The 19,099-nt window shown below is 42.4% G+C and overlaps 1 protein-coding gene across 1 annotated transcript in view; it reads right to left on the bottom strand.

The window, feature by feature from the left end:
• The window catches only part of LOC120917170 (alcohol dehydrogenase 1-like), a 67,047-nt gene extending 49,210 nt beyond the window's left edge, over window positions 1-17,837 (bottom strand). Inside the window, exons 1-2 of the mRNA XM_040328272.1 lie at window positions 17,723-17,837; window positions 4,034-4,135 (exon numbers count right to left, since the gene is read on the bottom strand). Of these exons, the coding sequence (XP_040184206.1) occupies window positions 4,034-4,135; window positions 17,723-17,740 (120 nt within the window). The 5' untranslated portion in view covers window positions 17,741-17,837. The remainder of the gene's footprint in view (window positions 1-4,033; window positions 4,136-17,722) is intronic.
• Window positions 17,838-19,099: the final 1,262 nt, after the last annotated feature.

Raw genomic sequence — 19,099 nt, forward strand, 5'->3', positions numbered from 1 at the left:
CTAGCACAGACCACAGTGGGGTTCTTATTCACCCTGTGCCCCTATTAGAGACACAGGGTGATCTACACATAAGAGGCATCGGGGAAGCTGAAACAGGAGTATCTCATACTTTCTAAGAGCTTCTGGGTCCCACGGGCCCTTCCGTTACATCTCTCCCCTTTTGGCAGGAGACTATCACAGGAGGAGACCCCAGACGGGTTGACTCCGAAGTTAGTCCATAGTTCCATTCCTCTAATGCCAGTATCCACACAGTACCCCAAATAAATTGCTCCAAACATAGCATTACTCACCCAGCCAACCTCTGCCTCTCTCAGAAAACATGCCCACTGCTGGGGAGAGGCCTGGACTTTCCCTTCTCCCTGGAGTCCTTTCAGCCGCTGGAGAGAAGACAGGGTGACTGGGCTCAGTTTGTTATGCTGTTGGGGATCTGGGCCAACTGCCCCCCATCCCTGGGGTATACAAGTGGAGCCTGAAGTCCCATCTACTTGTGGTAGGTAAAAATCCCCCGTTGCTTGCAAAGCAAGGCTAACATCCTCCTATCTCAGTGCCGCACCATTTTCTGGGGTTGTGTCAGTTAAGATCGAAGTCCCATCCACTACCACAGGAACTTCCTCTTATAGATTACAGTACTGTATGTAAAAAATACACACCCTCTTTGTCCTTAGTGGTCTGCACAGTGTCCTGCATGCACTTTTTATAATAAAAACTGTTCTTTCTGCCTGGAAACTGGAGATTGTCCATAGCAATAAAAAAAATTGTCTCTTATGACAAAAGTGGTTTAGACCAGCTAGAAAACCGCGATAATAAATTAGAATAACTTGCAGAATTGAGCAAGAGCGATTTGTGGGGAATTTCGTCATCAAATATAAAAGTAATGACAGCGACAATTCTGCAACTGAGCAAATTTCAGTGTTTTTGATTTGATTACATTATTGAATAATTTTTATTATAATTACATTATTATTTGTTATAATTATTTTTAGTTATTTATTATATTATAATTTATGATTTTGTTTTTCAAACTTTATCATACCTGAGATGCCTACTAGACTCTTGTTTGGACAGATTTAAGTGAGTTATTCCTAAGAATTACAGGCCTACAATACAAAACGCCAAATTTCCATGCAAAATAATGGTACCGCTTTCAGCACCTAAAATCTGACATAATCATACCGCCAGGGAGGTTAAAGTGGGGGACCCAACAGGAAAGGAAAGAAACTTCCATTGAATTAAAAACCTGTTTTTATTAAAAGACAATAAATGTAATCCACTTACATAACACAAGTGTCAAACCCAACGCTTAGGAACAGCCAGCTTGCATGTCACTTAGAACCGCACCGGCTCCAGGCGCAATACACAGGCTATGAGCTTGGCCATTACAATTCGTGGTGACATTGTGGGGTTGATTTACTAAAGGTAAATCAACTTTGCACTACAAGTGCACTTGTAAGTGCAGTTGCTGTAGATCGCTGTAGATCTGAGGGGAAGCTCTGAAATGTGGGGAAGCTCTGCTAATTTTATCATCCAATCATGTGCAAGCTAAAATGCTGTTTTTTATTTTCCTTGCATGTCCCCTTCAGATCTACAGCAACTGAACTTTCAAGTGCACTAGTAGTGCAAAGTGGATTTGCCTTTTGTAAATAACTCCCCATATCCAAAAGGCCCCATACTATGTGTTTCATCTCACTGATGTCTTCAAGAAGTGGAATGGACACAGACATTTTGTTTTTTAAGCACTTTATTGAGGCATTTTAAATCTGAAGCATGGAACACTTTATTTCAGATATCAATGCTCTTGAACATTGAAAGGACAGAACACTTTATTTGCATGAATTCATTTTTACACATGATTTTTGCACATTCATTTTTTTAGGCCCCTTTCACACGGAAGTTCTAATCGGTTGCTCCTGTCAGCTTTTTAAGTGGACCCGATTGGAACCTCTATTATCCTCTATGGATAGGGGGGATGTAAATGGACATGTCAGTTTTCACCGGCCTGTATGGAATCCGATCCAATCTACTGAGAGGGGATGCATTCCCCTTTCCTACAGCAGATCAGATGGAAGTTGGTGTATATGGACAGTTGATCCATTTACATGTGACCACCCATAAAGGAGAGCGTACTGTGTCTGTGTCTGCTCTGCATTAGTGAAGTATACACGGACCTGTCATCCGCCTGCTCATCAGGGATCCGTGGACTATATGAATTATGTACACATATGTTGGTGTAATTTGCACAGAGATTTTTTTTATTTACAGTGTAGCGCCTGTGTACTTTCGTACAGGTGCTATATTTAAATTAATTGGGGGGATGAGAGAGTTTTGTTGCTCTCATTCTTTGATTTGTCAAATTTGGCTGTCGCCAAATCTGGATTGTCCTGTGGGTCAGTCTGTGCCCCAGAGATGTGGTCTCATCTCTGGGTGGCAGGTGGAGCCAGAGGGGGGTCTAGGTGGAGCCGCTTCTTCTCAGCAGCCAATCAGAGGAGTTTTCCCTCGTGGGCATGCTGGGGAGGGGTATTTCTGTGATGGAGGCTGTTGTTCGGGGTTCTACGCGGAGTTCCTGACTCTGGGCTCTCATAGCCCGGGGCAACTGATGCTGCCAGGGGACCCCAGTGACTTACCGGGTTCCCATACCTATTGAGAAGATCCCAAGCTGGGTGCTGTTCGGTGGGGGATCGGTCTGAGGAGAACCCGGAGGCAGGTAATCCAACAGGGCTTGAACGAACCACCAGGGATCTGGGTGACCGGACACTGACAGGTCACATCCAAACTGTCAGTCGGTAACCCCAAAGACAAGCTGGGAGGATTTGCTCTATCGTTCTAATTCTTAAGCACTAGGCCTGTGGCAGAGATCTCACCTTAACATCCCAATTTAATTAGAGCTAAGTCGGTGGCAGAGACTTTATCCTTCCCAGAAGCTCTAAGTGGCACTCTGGCTGCCAGGCCTGTGAGAGAGGTCTGTCCCGGGGCACTTTACCCACTCCGGCTGGAGTGGCGACGGGACTAATACAATTGCTAAAGGGCAGGACTGCCTTTACTATACATAGCCTGATTCTGTGAAGTTGCTCTTCCTTCACCAACCTATCCTGTCTACCTCAAGTTGACATGTTGGTCGTGTTTGACCAGAGAATAAAGCATTGAAAACGTCAACCAACGGTTCTGGACATTCTGTTGCTGCTCTCAACACCACCATCACCCCTAGACACAGTATAGAGGTAACTTAAATACGCCGATCCCAGATCTGACCAGCGGCTCCTCCGGGGGTAGCGTTACACGAGTATTTGATTTATTGTTTTTTTTCACACATTGATTGATGAAATAGGGATTGTTTCGTTTTTATTTGGTACACTAAGCAGCGCTGTCTAAGACTGAAAATAAACCATTTAACACTGTCAGGGTTTTTTACCGTGATCAGCCTATTATTCACGTAAAACCTTTATCCCAAAAGGAAAATTAAATGTTTGCTGTAGCTGCTTATAAAGTGGTAGCTGGAGTTTGGCTTTAATTTGTTAGTGTATTTTAATCTGCTAGTACATCTGACACTCCCCTCTCTCTAGACCATGGGTCTTCAAACTACGGCCCTCCAGTTGTTCAGAAACTACAATTCCCATCATGCCTAGTCATGTCTGTGAATGTCAGTGTGTTACAATGCCTCATGGGATGTGTAGTTCTACAACAGCTGGAGGGCCGTAGTTTGAGGATCCCTGCTCTAGACTGAGAGACTGCTGTCCAAATGGGCCCCCTGCGCTTATTCATCCAGAGTGCAGGTGTGTTACTGGCCAGATTACCAGTTAAAAACAGAGAGAAAAAAATAATGCATCCACCACATCTGATTGGCAATATATAACATTTTTGGTTTTGGGTTTCATACCATTTTAATCCAGCCGCAGGGCTACAGTGTTTATAGAACCTCAATTTCATAAGACTTTTTAAAATGTGCTAAATTTTCCATTTCAAAATTTTGAGCATCAAATATATAACATGCTAACATCTCAAACTAATTGACCCCCCCTCCCAATTTTTTTTTTTTTACCTTTATCCGGACTTCATGAGCCTTTGGTGGAGCAACTTCTATTTCTTCAATACTAAGAGGTTTTTTTGGCTCCCACAATACAGCAGCCTTGCATTTGATAACCTGGAAAATTTTAATATAACCATAAATAAATGCAGTTAACGGTAGAATGCATAGGTAAATAGATAAAAAAAAAAAAAGATTTTGATATATGTTAATCCTTTGAATGTCGAGGACATATTGTAAACATTATTGGGGTTGATTTACTAAAGACAAATAGACTGTGCACTTTGCAAATGCAGTTGCACTCATTTTCCCCAGAACTTATGCCGCGTACACACGGCCGTTTTTGGGATGAAATAAAACAACGTTTTTCATCATGAAAAAAAATTACGTTTTTCTAACTTCATCATAAAAAACGACGTTGCCCACACACCATCGTTTTCTGAAAATGCTCTAGCAAAGCGCGGTTTCATACAACACGTACGACGGCACTCTGTTCCATTCAAGCTCCTGTCTCATAACTTGCTTCTGAGCATGTGCGGATTTAAAACATCGTTTAAAAAGTAATTTTAGCCCACACACGATCATTTTTTATGACACAAAAAACGACATTTTCAAAAACGACATAAAAAATTTAAGCAGGTTCAAATTTTTTTTTTGTCGTTCTTTAGAACACAAAAAACGATGTGAAGCCCACACACGATCATTTAAAATGACGTTTTTTAAAACGTCGTTTTATTTCATCACAAAAAACGACCGTGTGTACGCGGCATTAGTGTAAATGTGGTAAAGCTCTGCTGATTTTCATCATCCAATCATGCACAAGCACAGAAGTTTTTTTTTCACCTTGCACCTGATTGGGTATTCTTTACAAAGTGAAGCTTCACTACATAAACATTTACTAATAAAAAAAAGTCTGTTTACCTCCGTTTGTATAAGAACAGAGTGAACAGCAAGCTTTCAGCAATTTTTGCAAATAGTTTTGGGTGAACGGTTGGACCAAGCAAAACAAATGCTGGTTAGAAAAAAAAATGGCGCCGGTGCCCCCCTCAGTCTATACCAGGCCCTCCGTCCCTCTGCTCCCCCCACCCCAAAGCACCTTGTCCTCATGTTGATGGGCTTTGTCCCAGACAGCGGCAGTCTGCTACAGTAAATGCCATTAAATCCCCCTGGGGGGTAACACAGAGGTTAATTTTTACACAGTGAGATAGATCTTCCTTCTACCTCATCCACTTGCATGAAGTCATGTGGTGCCTTCCTCTCGCGTGATTGGTCAATAATAGTGAGGGGCGTGGCTAGCCATGGGTGTTCTTACCAGCCCGCCTTGACCTGATGATTTGAACATGGGAGCATGTGCAGAGGTGCAGAAAGCTTCTGCTGAACGGCCACAACAGCCGGTGGACACAGGTTGACTGCTTTAAGATTAATAGCAGGCGCTTTGTCTGAGCCGGTGTGCGTGGCCGGGGGCAGCAATGTCCGCCGGCCACCCGCGATCGTGCCACAGAGAGCCAGAACAGGATCTGTCAACAGATCCCTGTTCTGAAAGGGGAGTAGAGAGAGATTGTCTGTTCCTAGTGATCTCTCTCCTGCTCCAGTCCCCCCACAGTTAGAACCATCTCCCTAGGGAACACTTAACCCCTTGATCGCCTCCTAGTTGTTAACCCCTTCCCTGCCAGTGCCATTTATAACGTGATCAGGGGCCATTTTTAGCTCTGATCGCTGTGTAAATGTCACTGGTCCCAAAAAATTGTCAAAAGTGTCCAATCTGTCTGCCGCAATGTCCCCGTTCTGGTAAAAATCTCTGATCACTGCCATTACTAGTAAAACTACCAGCATCAAATTTTCCAAGGCCAAAAGCTAATGTAGTGACATTTCATAGTTTGAAAAAAGTTACTACTGTAAAATCAAATTATCCTACTTTATTTTAATCAAATTTTTGTGAATGAAAAATGATCACCAACCCTCTGGTTCTTTATTCATTCTCGGACATTAGACTGCCAAGGTTTTATCACATTCTACATACACATACACATACACATTCTGTATATTTAACATTTACAACTATTTGATAGCTATGTATTTTTGATTTTCTGTAGACTTTGATCTTAAGTTAGTTAATCATTTCATAAAATATACATGTCTGTACTTAGCTACTTTGAAATATCAATATTTAAAAGAAGATTGGAACAAGTAGATATGGATTAAAGCTACCTGTGCATACTTTTACTATGCTGTGGCTAGTAGTAGTTTATCAAAACTGTCAGCTGGAGTTGTTTTGTAGTGTTGAAGATATTTTGCTGCTTACCCAAGCAGCTTCTTCAGTGCTAATGTGTGTCATAAACATATCCAGCATTTATAGCTACAAAGGTAACTCACTACTATGTCCATAGTTTCAATTTTTTTGGGGGTCTCGTTATCTCACCAGGCAAGACCACCTCAATACCAGCGTGTTATACCCCCTTTCTGTCTGGGCCACTTTTCAGTTTTCACTCCTGTAAGTGTTGAACTGAAAATTACTTGGCCATGCAACAGTGTGTCCAAAATAATTTTACACTATCTTATAAGACAGATTGAGCTTTTATTTGGTGGCATTTACTAGTCACTGTTTTTTTATTTTTTACAAGAAACAAGGCCAAAATGTTTAACTAACAACAGTTTTCTTTACTTTATCTTATAAAATATATAAAACAAATAGTATTGCTCATGACAAAAAGACTTGTCAACCTTGGTCCCGCTACTAACCTTTTTAAATAATAACAGAGACTGAACAACATGGGTTTAAACAGCCACAGGAGCCATTTTATTTACCGTGTTTCCCCGAAAGTAAGACTGGGTCTTATATTAATTTTGTCCACAAAAAACACACTAGGGCTTACTTTCAGGGTAGGGCTTATTTATTTATGGAATGTACAAATTTTACAAAGATTCTGTGTCCCCCTGTCAGGTCAGGAGTCATTATGGTATTTTGAGAAAGACATCTTGGCACTGTATAAGGTGCAGTACCATAGAAAATACCTTTTACCGTAGGGTATACAGCTCCCTGGTGTACCGGTATTCACCTGCTCTTCTTTCGTCATCCGGGGTGAGAGAGAAGGGATCTCGCTGACGTTCCCCTGCTTCGCGCACTGAGGAGGAACGGGATGAAGACGTCAGGCGGGAGGAGAGAAGGAGAGAGGAGAGCCAAGGTCACCTGTCATCGGCTAGCTCCGTGCAGTAAGAAGGGACGGGCTGAAGATGTCAGGGGGGAGGAGAGGAGGAACGAGAAGAGCCGGCCCGCTGCTTACAGTAAAGAGGGACGGGATGCAGACGAGGCAGCAGTGGCTTTAAACATAACGGTACCATATTTTTGAACACAGTAATAAACGGAAACACTGCAGCAATGTATAGGTTTGAAAAAATAGATTTTTAATGAACTTTGACTAGGGCTTACTTTCAGGGTAGGGCTTATATTGCAACCCGCCCCGATAATCACGCTAGGGCTTACTTTCGGGGTAGGTCTTACTTTCGGGGAACACGGTATATATAAAAAAAAACATTAACATAACATAAAACAAATTCAACAGTGCAACCAGAAGGGGTCATTGAGTATCCATTGTTGGGCACCATTATAACTAGAATCACACATGTCCTCTGCCACGTCCCAACCAGCAAGACATTACAAACTCACACACTTACTTTTTTCCCCAGATGACCTACTTTAGCTCCTGGGAGAAGCACCGATAACCAAGTGGAAGCGCCATACCACAGATGCCCCACCCCCATTTTTGTAACTATTAAAGCATTAACTGGCCGCCCAACGACCCCCTGGCCTGCCAAGCTGCTGTGACAAACATACCTCGCCTATACACAATTGCTTATATAATGTTTTCCCACAACCCTGAACTAACAACAACCGCAAGTCAAGGGAGGGTGGGAGGGCAAACTTCTTTGCCTGAACTTTCTGTAATGAATTCCCAGCACCCTTTGCTTGAACAACATTTGCAGCTCAACCCAGCCCATTATCCTCCAATCAAGTAAGACCTATTCCCTCACCCTGAGCTCCCAAATGTAACTTTTTTTGTTTTGACCTGTTCCTCACTAACATGTATTCTGCTACATTTTTCTTTGGAGAAAAGTAACCAAAAAGTGTGTATCATTTTCTTGAGGCCCTGAAATGCCAGAACAATACAAACACTCCCCAAAATCCCCCATTTTGGAAAGCAGTCACCCAAAGGGATTTAATAAGAGGCTAGACATGTGCATTCGTTTTCATCCGAATGCATTTTCATCCAAATGCATTTTCATCCGAATTTCGGGTATTTTCGCTATCGTTTTAACAAACGAAAACAAACGTGCAAAATCCGAAATCCGAAACATCCGACATAAAAAAATGCTTTATTTTCTTTTTCGTTGCTACAACATTTCGATATAGATAGGAGATTTGACATGACGCTGACAATAGCAATCTGTGTCTGTCGAATATGTCTAACCTTAACTCTATTGGTCCAAGATTGTTCTACATAGAGAGGAAAGATTCGACATAGAGTGGAAAGATTCAACATTATAGAGACAGTGTTGGGGTAGACCATTCGACGTGAACGACGAAAATTCGACGAAGCAGCGAAAAACATGCAAACGTTGAATCTGTCATTGAAGGCTTATGGTGTCTGTCGAAAGTTCTAGAAAAAATTTGATGAAGCAGCTAAACTGTACGACGCCACAATCGTACATTTCCAGTCAAATGCTCCTCCCATAGGCTATAGAAGAATTTGAATGTTGATTGACTAGTAATAATAATTTATAAATATAATTATTACTAGTGTCATACAACATAAAAATTCTTCTATAGCTTGTAGGCAGAACATTCGACAGGAAATGTACAATTGCGGCGGGTCGTACCGTTTAGCTGCTCTGTCGAATCTTCTTAGAACATTCGACAAACACAATAAGCCTTCAATGACAGATTTGACCTCAGAGTGGTTGTAAAGGTTTGTCTTTTATTTTCTAAATTGGTTCCTTTAAGCTAGTGCATTGTTGGTTCACTTACCTTTTCCTTCCATTTCCCTTTTAAATGTTTTTTTTCTTTGTTTGAATTTCTCACTTCCGGTTTTCTCCTCAGTAAGCTTTCCACCATCATCCGAGCAGTGGAAAGTCATTTAGAACAGCTTACTGAACACCTTACTGAGGAGGAACAGGAAGTGAGAAATTTAGACAAAGAAAACAAAGAAAAACATATAGGTAGATTCACAAAGAGTTAGGCCCGCTTATCAGTAGATAAGCCGACCTAACTCCGAATCTACGCCACCGTATGTTTAAGCGTATGCTCAAACAGAGATACGCTTAAACAAAGCTAAGATAGGACAGCTTGCGCCGTTCTATCTTAGCTTGCAATTTTTCGTATGGCCGCTAGGTGGCGCTTCCATTGCGGCCGGCGTATATTATGTAAATGAGCTTAGCCGCAATGCGCACTGGTAAATGTAGGTGCCCGGCGCATGCGCAGTAGCAAAAAACATCAAAAAACGTGAGGTCAAGCCTCATTTCCATACAACACGCCCCCCTCCAAACAATTTGAATAAGGCGCCCTTACGTCCGCTCGTTTTAGGCTACGCCTCCGTAGATTAGCAGGTAAGTTGATTTAGAATCATTACTAGCCTAGCTAATTTACGGCGGCATAGCCTAAAAAGGCTAAGCTACGCCGCCCTAAAGATAATCCTATCTACCTGAATCTACCCAATAATTTAGAAGGGAAATTGAAGGAAAAGGTAAGTGAACCAACAATGCACTAGCTTAAAGGAACCTATTTAGAAAATAAAAAACAAACCTTTACAACCCCTTTAATTAATTCGGATTTTCGGCACACTTAATGTTTGAAGATCTTTATTTTGCCACAATTTTTTGGAAAATGGAGAAAGTAAATTAAAATTTATTTTGACGATTTCAACACATGCTAACTTTACACCCCGCCTAGGTACGAAATTGAAAGGAATATTTCACTTTTATTGTTTCACTTTTAGCATTATTAAAATCACTGCTCCTGAAAAAACAGCCGTTTTTAAAACTTTTTTTTGCATTGATACATGTCCACTGGGACAGGACCCAGATCCCCAAACACTTTTTTGGACAATAACTTGCATATTAGCCTTTAAAATTAGCACTTTAGATTTCAAACGTTCGAGTCCCATAGACTTTAATAGGGTTCTAACATAGGGTTCTAACATTTGGTGTGTTCGCAAGTTCTGGTGCGAACCGAACAGGGGGGTGTTCGGCTCATCCCTAATGGTGACCTCCAGAGCCAGGGATAGCTGACATCCGCCTTTGTAGAGTGGGTTACAAGGCATGGTGGGTGTGATTCAAGATGGAGTGATGGGCTCCAGACACTTTTTGAAAGCAAAAGAGATTTATTGTCTCTTAACAGAACTGTGGAAGAGCAGGTTAGGGCCAGGACACCCTTAGATAGATGCGATGTTAATTAGCAGACTCTGAGACTCCTATAGGGAGACAGCTATACAGAGGAAGGCCTCCAGCCGAATACCACTTCTGTATAGGTAGGACCGCTGTCTTCTATGGCAACAAATCTTGTAACAGTCACTAACGATAGTTTTATTTAACTAATGGTAACAAAGATAGTTCTCCTCGCACTCTACAGTCTCTCACTGTAGGTTTTCACTCACAAGCTCCATGTCTCTCACTAGACTCTGAGACCCAATCACCACTGGATCTCCGGATCTCCTTCACTTCCATAACTTAGTATCTTCCTCAAGCATCACCCCCCAGTTCTCTGCTGGGTCCCTGGCTTGGCACTCACAGATACTCCTCAAGTGTCACCCCTGCTGACCCGCTAGGTCCCTGCCTAGGCATTTACTGATGCTCCTTAAGAGTCAACCCTGCTGTCTCGCTGGGTCCCTAACTTCGCACTTTCTGAAGTTTTCCTACTTCTTCACTGTCCCTGGCTGGTGAAAAGACTGCTCTGGTCCTGGCTCCAACTTACTCAAAGAGATCTCCAGTAACAAGGTGGATGGTCCCTTAGTGGCGACAGCTTCCACTCTACCACAACTGGTTCCCCCTCCGGCTGAACCCTTACTCTCAGTAGGACTCCGATCCTGCAGTCCCAATCCTGTGCTGCTCCTCGTGCTTCTGTATAGGCCCTCAGACAGCCTAGCAGCCAGATGTCCCCAGGATAGGCCTCAGGCTTCCGGCCTAGAAGCATGGGGCAGCATAGCAAACGTCAATCCAGACAGCCATCCGGGTGGCACAGAACCCAGATCACCTGACTCCAACCAAATAAATAGGCTCTCCCAGCAGGCCAAGGGACTAAAGAAATTGGCTGAGACACTGCATCCATTCATAACCTGACCTTGCTAAGCCCTTGTCTATCTAATGTCACCAGCATAATGCCACCTAGCAAAAGAAGAGAGAAGGTGCAGCAAGTCCAGAGGAATCAGTGCATCCACTAACAATTAACCAGGGCAACTACCGCCTGGCAAATTAAATTGACTAACAACCCTGCCTAAACACCAGGGTGCTACAAAAAGAAAAAGTGATCATTTACAAACACTTTGATCTTATTCTGTGCTAGTAGAACAAACACTTTATGATATAGGCCTTAAACAGCGCAGTAACCCATTGAAACAAATCATAATTCACTCTCCTGAAGCTAGCCCAATACAAGGTGGGTTCCAATAAGTTACCACCACCAGGAATAATAAGCAATTAAACTATAACTAAAGCCAAAACTTTATTTTTTAGATTTGGATAGAGTGAATAGAAATTAAAACACCTGTCAGGTTTTAATTGCTGTCTATGTCACCATTAGGCTGGGTTCACACTATACTACACAACAGCAGTAATGCCGCGTACACACCATCACTTTATGTGATGGAAAAAAATGACGTTTTTAAAAACGTCACTTTAATTGACTGTGTGTGGGGGAAAACGTTGTTTTATGTCTTGTAAAAAACGACCAAAAAAAATTGAAGCATGCTTCAATTTTATGTGTCGTTTTTCAAAAGTGCACTTTTTACTTCACAGAAATTGACCGTGTGTAGCAAAAAACGTAGTTTTCTAAGACGTTTTTTCATCCACGCATGCCCAGAAGCTACTTATGAAGCGAGCTTCAATGGTAAAACGTGGTGGAACGTAACCTCACTTTGCAAGATCATTGTGAGAAAACGATGGTGTGTAGGCAACTTCGTCTTTGAAAATTGAAGTTTCAAAAACTTCATTTTTTACTTCACAGAAAGTGTCGTTTTTTTTCATCACATAAAGTGATGGTGTGTACGCGGCATAAGACTTTCATCCTACTTTGCTCTGCGACATCGGTCCTACATTGGTCCTACATCCATCCGACTTTCATGAACAGGATACTACTTTGATCCGACTTTGTGATAGTCTGACTTGTTCTTTGACCAATCAAAACAATCCCAGAGTGAGATAAATTCCTTTTACTGCTGCTGTAATCACATGTCGGATGTCAAAAGTCAAATGGTAATGACAAGGCTCCTACTTTGGTCCGACTTCAATGATATTCAATGGGCTGAAATAGGATCAATGTCGGACCAAAGTAGTACAGGGAGCATTTAAAAAGTCGGACCGACTTGTGTCGGACCAGTTAAGACGGCTCTCAGGCCTCGTACACACGACCGAGGATCTCGACCGGGCGAAACACATCGTTTTGCTCGTCGAGTTCCTTGTTAGGCTGTCGAGGAACTCGACGAGCCAATTTTCTCCATTCCCTTCAAGGAAAAAGAGAACATGCTCTCTTTTTGGCTTGTCGAGTTCCTCGACAGTTTCCTCGTCGAAAAAAAACCCAGCAAGTTTCTTGCTGTTTTTTGCCGAGAAACTCGGTCGTGTGTACGAGGCCTCATAGGGAAACATTGATTTTCACACGTCATGCGACATGAGCTCCCAATGTCGGAGCGTTTGTCGGACAAGTGTGAACCCGGCCTTAAGTAGATTCACCCACCTGATCACCTTTATAACCAAATTTGAGGTTGTCTTCAGAACAATAATAGAAGAGAAATATTCCAATGTGGACATACAGTTCTGGTGACACTTTGGGGGAGATTAACCACTTAAGGACTGCCTCCTGCACATTTACTTCGGCAGAGTGGCACAGCTGGGCACATGCACGTACAGGTACGTGCTGTGCTATTGTCCAGCCGTGGGTCGCTATAAATTTTGCGCAAACAAACCGATAAACGCTTATTGCGTTTTTTTTTACCAAAAATAGGTAGAAGAATACGTATTGACCTAAACTGAGGAAAAAAAATGTTTTTTTATATATTTTTGGGGGATATATATTATAGCAAACAGTAAAAAATATTGAATTTTTTTCAAAATTTTCGCTCTGTTTTTGTTTATAGCGCAAAAAATAAAAATAAAAACCGCTGAGGTGATCAAATACCACCAAAAGAAAGCTCTATTTGTGGGAAAAAAAGGACGCCAATTTTGTTTGGGAGCCACGTCGCACAACCGCGCAATTGTCTGTTAAAGCGACGCAAAACCTGGCCGGGTCCTTTAGCTGCATTTTGGTCCGGGTCTTAAGTGGTTAAAGGGTTTGTAAGGGAATTTTTTTTATCTTAATAGCTTCCTTTACCTTAATGCAGTGCTGTTTTCGTGTCCTCATTGTTCGTTTTTGCTCTCAATTTGCTGTAATTCTGCTCTGATCTCCACACTTCCTGGTTGTCTGTTTCCTGATAACCACAGTACTGGGAGCTTTCTCTCTGTGGTCACTAATGAAGGAGGTGTGATTACTGTGTGTCTAAAACCCCTCAGCACCAATTAGTTCCGTTTTCCAAACCATCACTGCCCTGTATTGGCTCTGTGGCTCTGTACATCACAGAAGCAGGAAACAACATGCAAAAACGAAACTAGAAACTGCAGGTACATTATATGATTGATTTTTTATCTAATTTTAATCATTTTTAAAAGGAATCAGTTAACTATTATGTCTCTATACCCTGTAAACCAGGGGTGTCCAAACTTTTTTCAAAGAGGGCCACATTTGATGAAGTGAACATGCTCGAGGGCCGACCATTTTGCCTGACATTCTTTGAACATTTAAAATTTGATCTAAGTGTGTTTGTCCGATCACTAATACACTGCCCAACAGGAATTCTCTTGCCTTTGTGGCTGTGTGTGGTGAAGAGATGAGCTCAGGCAATAAACAGAACAGTCATCCAATGGCATCCCAGGAAACGGGACTTCCTATTACAGATGCTGCCGAGTAAACAGGAGATTCTCTTTATGTAATATGACGACGCTCGTCCTGTGCCCTCCGAGGCAGCGCCGATAAATATGGTATATATCTTTTGTGGCCCCCAGGGCACAGGGCACATGTGAGGCTGCAATGGCTATATATATCCAAATCCCCAGGGGGGCATATTAAATCACCAGGGGGGCCACAATTGGCCCCCGGGCCAGACTTTGGACATGCCTGCTGTAAACAGTCATTTCAGCAAAAAAAAATGTTTCCCTTTACAACTCCTTTAACTAAAACTGGTGCGCTCAGAAACTGGTTTATCTGTGCATGGTAGCCAACTACAACTATTTTGTGGGATAAAGACAGGACATTAGAAAGCATATTTGCAGGCACACCCGCCATAATAAACAGTAGAATACAGAAATGTGATCATTTAAAATAGGTAAATTGTTATGTAATGTAATTAACAATAATGTTAGGTATCTATTGACTCTGCATAATATCATCTTTCACATTATACAAAAAATTGGGCTAACAGTTTTTTTTTTAATTATTAACCACCTCCCATCCACACTATAGCCAAAAGACAGCTACAGCGCCGCCCTAGTTCCCGGGAGGGTGTCCATTCATGTACTCCCGAGATTGCAGGGCATGCACGCTCTGTGATTAGCGAGTCAATGAGATCCCGGCCCCTTACCATGTGATCAGCTGTCAGCCAATGACAGCTGATCACGTGATGTAAACAGAAGATCGGTAATGGGCTTTTTTCCCCTCACGCTGACATTGTGAGGAGAAAAAAAAAGCCAATCACCGGCTTCTGTCAGAGGGACATCGATCCCTAACAAGGAGAGCCAATGCCTCATCTTTGCCCACCAGTGCCATCTGCCAGTGCCCACCAGAACCACCTACCAGTGCATATCACTGCTGACTATCAGTGCCCACCAATGCCACCTATCAATGACCACCAGTGCCATCTATAACTGCCCATCAATGCTGCCAATCAGTGCCCATCAGTGCCTCATCATCAGTACCACCTATCAGTGCCCTTCAGTAGTGCCCATTAGTGCCACCTATCAGTGCCCATCAGTGCAGCCTCATCAGCGCACATCAATGAAGGAGAAAAATTACCCATTTTCAAAATGTTATAACAAACTATAAAAATGTTATTCCTTTTCAAATTTTTGGTCTTTTTTGATTTTTTTGGCAAAAAATAAAAAAAAAAACAACAGTGATTAACTACCACCAAAAGAAAGCTCTATTTGTGTGAAAAGAAAATGACTGCGCAATTATCATTCAAAGAGTGACAACGCTGAAAGCTGAAAATTGGCCTGGGCAGGAATGGGGTTTAGGAAACCCAGTAAGCAAATGGTTAAACTGTAAACTGTTTTCCCCAAAAAAAGCTGTGTGACATAAAATATTTTAATGACCGCCATTTTATTCTCTAGGGCAGGGGTGTCAAACTGGCGGCCCTCCAGCTGTTCCGAAACTACAAGTCCCATCATGCCTCTGCCTGTGAGAGTCATGCTTGTAACTGTTAGCCTTGCAATGCCTCATGGGACTTGTAGTTTTGCAACAGCTGGAGGGCCGCCAGTTTGACACCCCTGCTCTAGGGTCTCTGCTTAAAAAGAAATATATAATATTTGGGGGTTCTAAGTAATTTTCTAGTGAAAAAAAAGTAGATTTTTACATGTATATGAGAAGTGTCAGAATTGGCCCGGTATTGAGGTATCTATGCACTATCACTATTACACCAAATGCATTTTCTTTCTGCTTTCGAGTTTCTGTATCTGTATCTAAACTCTATGGATATCTATGTATGAAAAAGTGTAAAAATGTATTAGCAACCAACCAGCTTGCAAATGTAATTATTACAGCCCATGGTTTAAAAACAAAAACAAGGATTCTCTTGGATTGCTAGAGGCAGTCATGCCGCCTACACACGAACATTTTTCGGCATGAAAAAAACGTTGTTTTTCAATAACGTCATTTAAAATGATCGTGTGGGCTTCACATAATTTTTCAGGTTCTGAAAAACGACAAAAAAAAAATTCGAACATGCTGCATTTTTAAACGTCGTTTAAACTGATGTCGTTTTTCGGGTTGTAAAAAATGATCGTGTGGGGGCTAAAACGACGTAAAAAACCTTTGCATGCTCAGAAGCAAGTTATGAGACGGGAGCGCTCGTTCTGGTAAAACTACCGTTCATAATGGAGTAAGCACATTCATCACGCTGTAACAGACAGAAAAGCGCTAATCATCTTTTACTAACACGGAATCAGCTAAAGCAGCCCAAAGGCGAATGGAACTTCCCCTTTATAGTGCCGTCGTACGTGTTGTACGTCACCGCGCTTTGCTAGATCATTTTTTTAAAAACGATGGTGTGTGGGCAACGTCGTTTTAATGATGAAGTTGTGAAAACTTTGTTTTTTGGACATGCTGAAAAACAACGTTTTTTTTCATGCTGAAAAATGATCGTATGTACGCGGCATAAGACATTTTCTTGTTAGCACATTTTTCAAGCATGAGTAGAGATTAAAGGGGAGGTTCACCCTAAAAACGACTTTCTATTATTACATTGGCCCCCCACATTACAATACAATTATGCCTATTATGTTTTTTTTTGTGCTGTACATACATTGGTACAGCTAATTCACCCGTGGCTTTCGGGTTGCGAGTGCCGCAGGAGTGGGCGTTCCTAACATGCTGTTGATTGACGTGATGACCAAAAACGAGCTCCCCCCATCGCGTAAGCTGCGTCACGATTGCCGAAAAGGAGCTGAACGGCGGTGCGCAGGCGCAGTATAGCGCCGACTCGCTGTTTGGCTCCTTTCGCCAATCGTGACGCAGCTTACGCGACGGGGGAGCTCGTTTTTTGTCATCACGTCAATCAACAGCATGTTAGGAACGCCCACTCCCGCGGGACTCGTAACCTGGAAGCCACGGGTGAATTAGCTGTACCAAGGTATGTACAGCACAAAAAAAAACATAATAGGCATAATTGTATTGTAATGTGGGGGGCCAATGTAATACTAGAAAGTCGTTTTTAGGGTGAACCTCCCCTTTAAGTGCTCAACAGATTACGTGCTCAATCACATCTAGGCACTGCAGGAATTTGTATGAAATTACATGTAATTTTTGTAATTTTGCAATGCACAGAACGTATGTTTTTATTGTAAGTGTGCTGCAGTGCCATTCATTCTTAATGGCACCTCACAACTTGTTATTGCATGTGTGTTTGTAGCACCACAGTCCATAGTACGTTTATACTATTCATTTTGGTGCAATGAGTTTAAAAATAATGGTACATGCACTTCTGTAGTGCGTTTTCTGTGCACTGAGCGTCCATTCAAATGAATAGGCTGCCCAATGCAAAGCATGTACAACTCAAATCTATGCACATGCCACGTTACATAAACGTGAACCTACATAATTCCACATGGTCACACAGTCCTGGTAACAGTCCAACACCAAGACAAACACTATTTCAATTTTACTAACAGCTGTAAAACCAAAAAAAATTCTCTTACTTTTCCAGTGGTATTCATTTCAATCAGAAGTCTTCAATGTGCAGCTTCTTTTTTTTAGCAGCTTTCGTACAAGGTAACACTCTTACCGCTCCTGCTGTAAGTAAATGATTACAACTATGCTTGCACTTTGTTCACGTCCCTTTTTAAAAAAATAAATAAATAAATCACTATGTAAAAAGTCAAAAGGCTGAGCAAAATCTTATAGATAAAGGGTTCACTGAAGCTGAAATCTGGTTATTCCACTTTTCACAATGTGTGGTTGAAGTGGTATAGGTGACAGTCTTACATTCTGAGTAATTCAATTACATTTCTTTGTTGTCATGAATTTTAATATGGTAGATTGATTTTCAGATGGTATAAGGGGCCTGAGGAAGACTCCCGGCACTGGACCAAAGTGGAAGTCATTCAGAACATAGAAGAGATAAGTGAATTGCAATATATTTATATACAGAAGGGACAATCTAAAAAAAATTAAAATAAATCCTGAAGTTCTAATTTGAAACACCAATCAGAATTTCTATTCAAACATTCCCAGATTGCAACCGAAATGGTGTCCTGGTGTGTTGCATTAATGCACATACATTATGCACATTAAAGCGGAGTTCCACCTGAAAACATTTTTTTAAGTCAGCAGCTACAAATACTGTAGCTGCTGACTTTAGAAAAAAAAGGACATTTACCTGTCCAGGGCGCGCACAATGTCCTTACCCGAAGCAGACCCGTCCCTCGGCTCTGGGTGGAGGCACCGGCATCTTAAAGGGGTTTTCCACCCATTTTTTAAGTTTATTAAAAGTCAGCAGCTACAAAAAGTGTAGCTGCTGGCTTTTAATAAACTGACACCTACCTGCTCCAGCGTTCCAGCGTCGCGCCGGCCGGGGGTCCGCTCCTTTCCCCCCCTCCCCGGCCGGCGTCTTCATTGTCACTGTGGGCACCCGGCCGTGACAGCTTTCGGCTTCACGGCCGGGCACCCACTGCGCATGTGCGAGCGGCACTGCGCATGCGGCACGGCCCGGCGCTGTTTGATTGGACAGGTGAACGCCTAGGACCTGACGTGTCCTAGGCGATCGCCTACAGGGAGGGGCTGCCAAAAGGCGATTAAGCTTAATCGCCTTTGTAGCCCCTCGGCGGAAGGAGGAAGTGGGACAGGAAGTCCCCTTCTCCTGAAGCCCCCACTCCCCCCCCCCCAAAAAAAATTACATGCCAAATGTGGCATGTAAGAGGGAGAGGAGTGGGTTAAGAGGAAGTTCCATTTTTGGGTGGAACTCCTCTTTAAGTAAGGGAATCAGGAAGTGAAGCCTTGTGCCTTCACAGCTTGGTTCCCTGTTGCGCATGTGAGAGTCACGCTGCGTGTTATGAGTTGTCTTTGCTGTCTTCTGG

The sequence above is a fragment of the Rana temporaria genome, chromosome 1 (genome assembly GCF_905171775.1).
Source record: "Rana temporaria chromosome 1, aRanTem1.1, whole genome shotgun sequence".
Classification (NCBI taxonomy): Eukaryota; Metazoa; Chordata; class Amphibia; order Anura; family Ranidae; genus Rana; species Rana temporaria.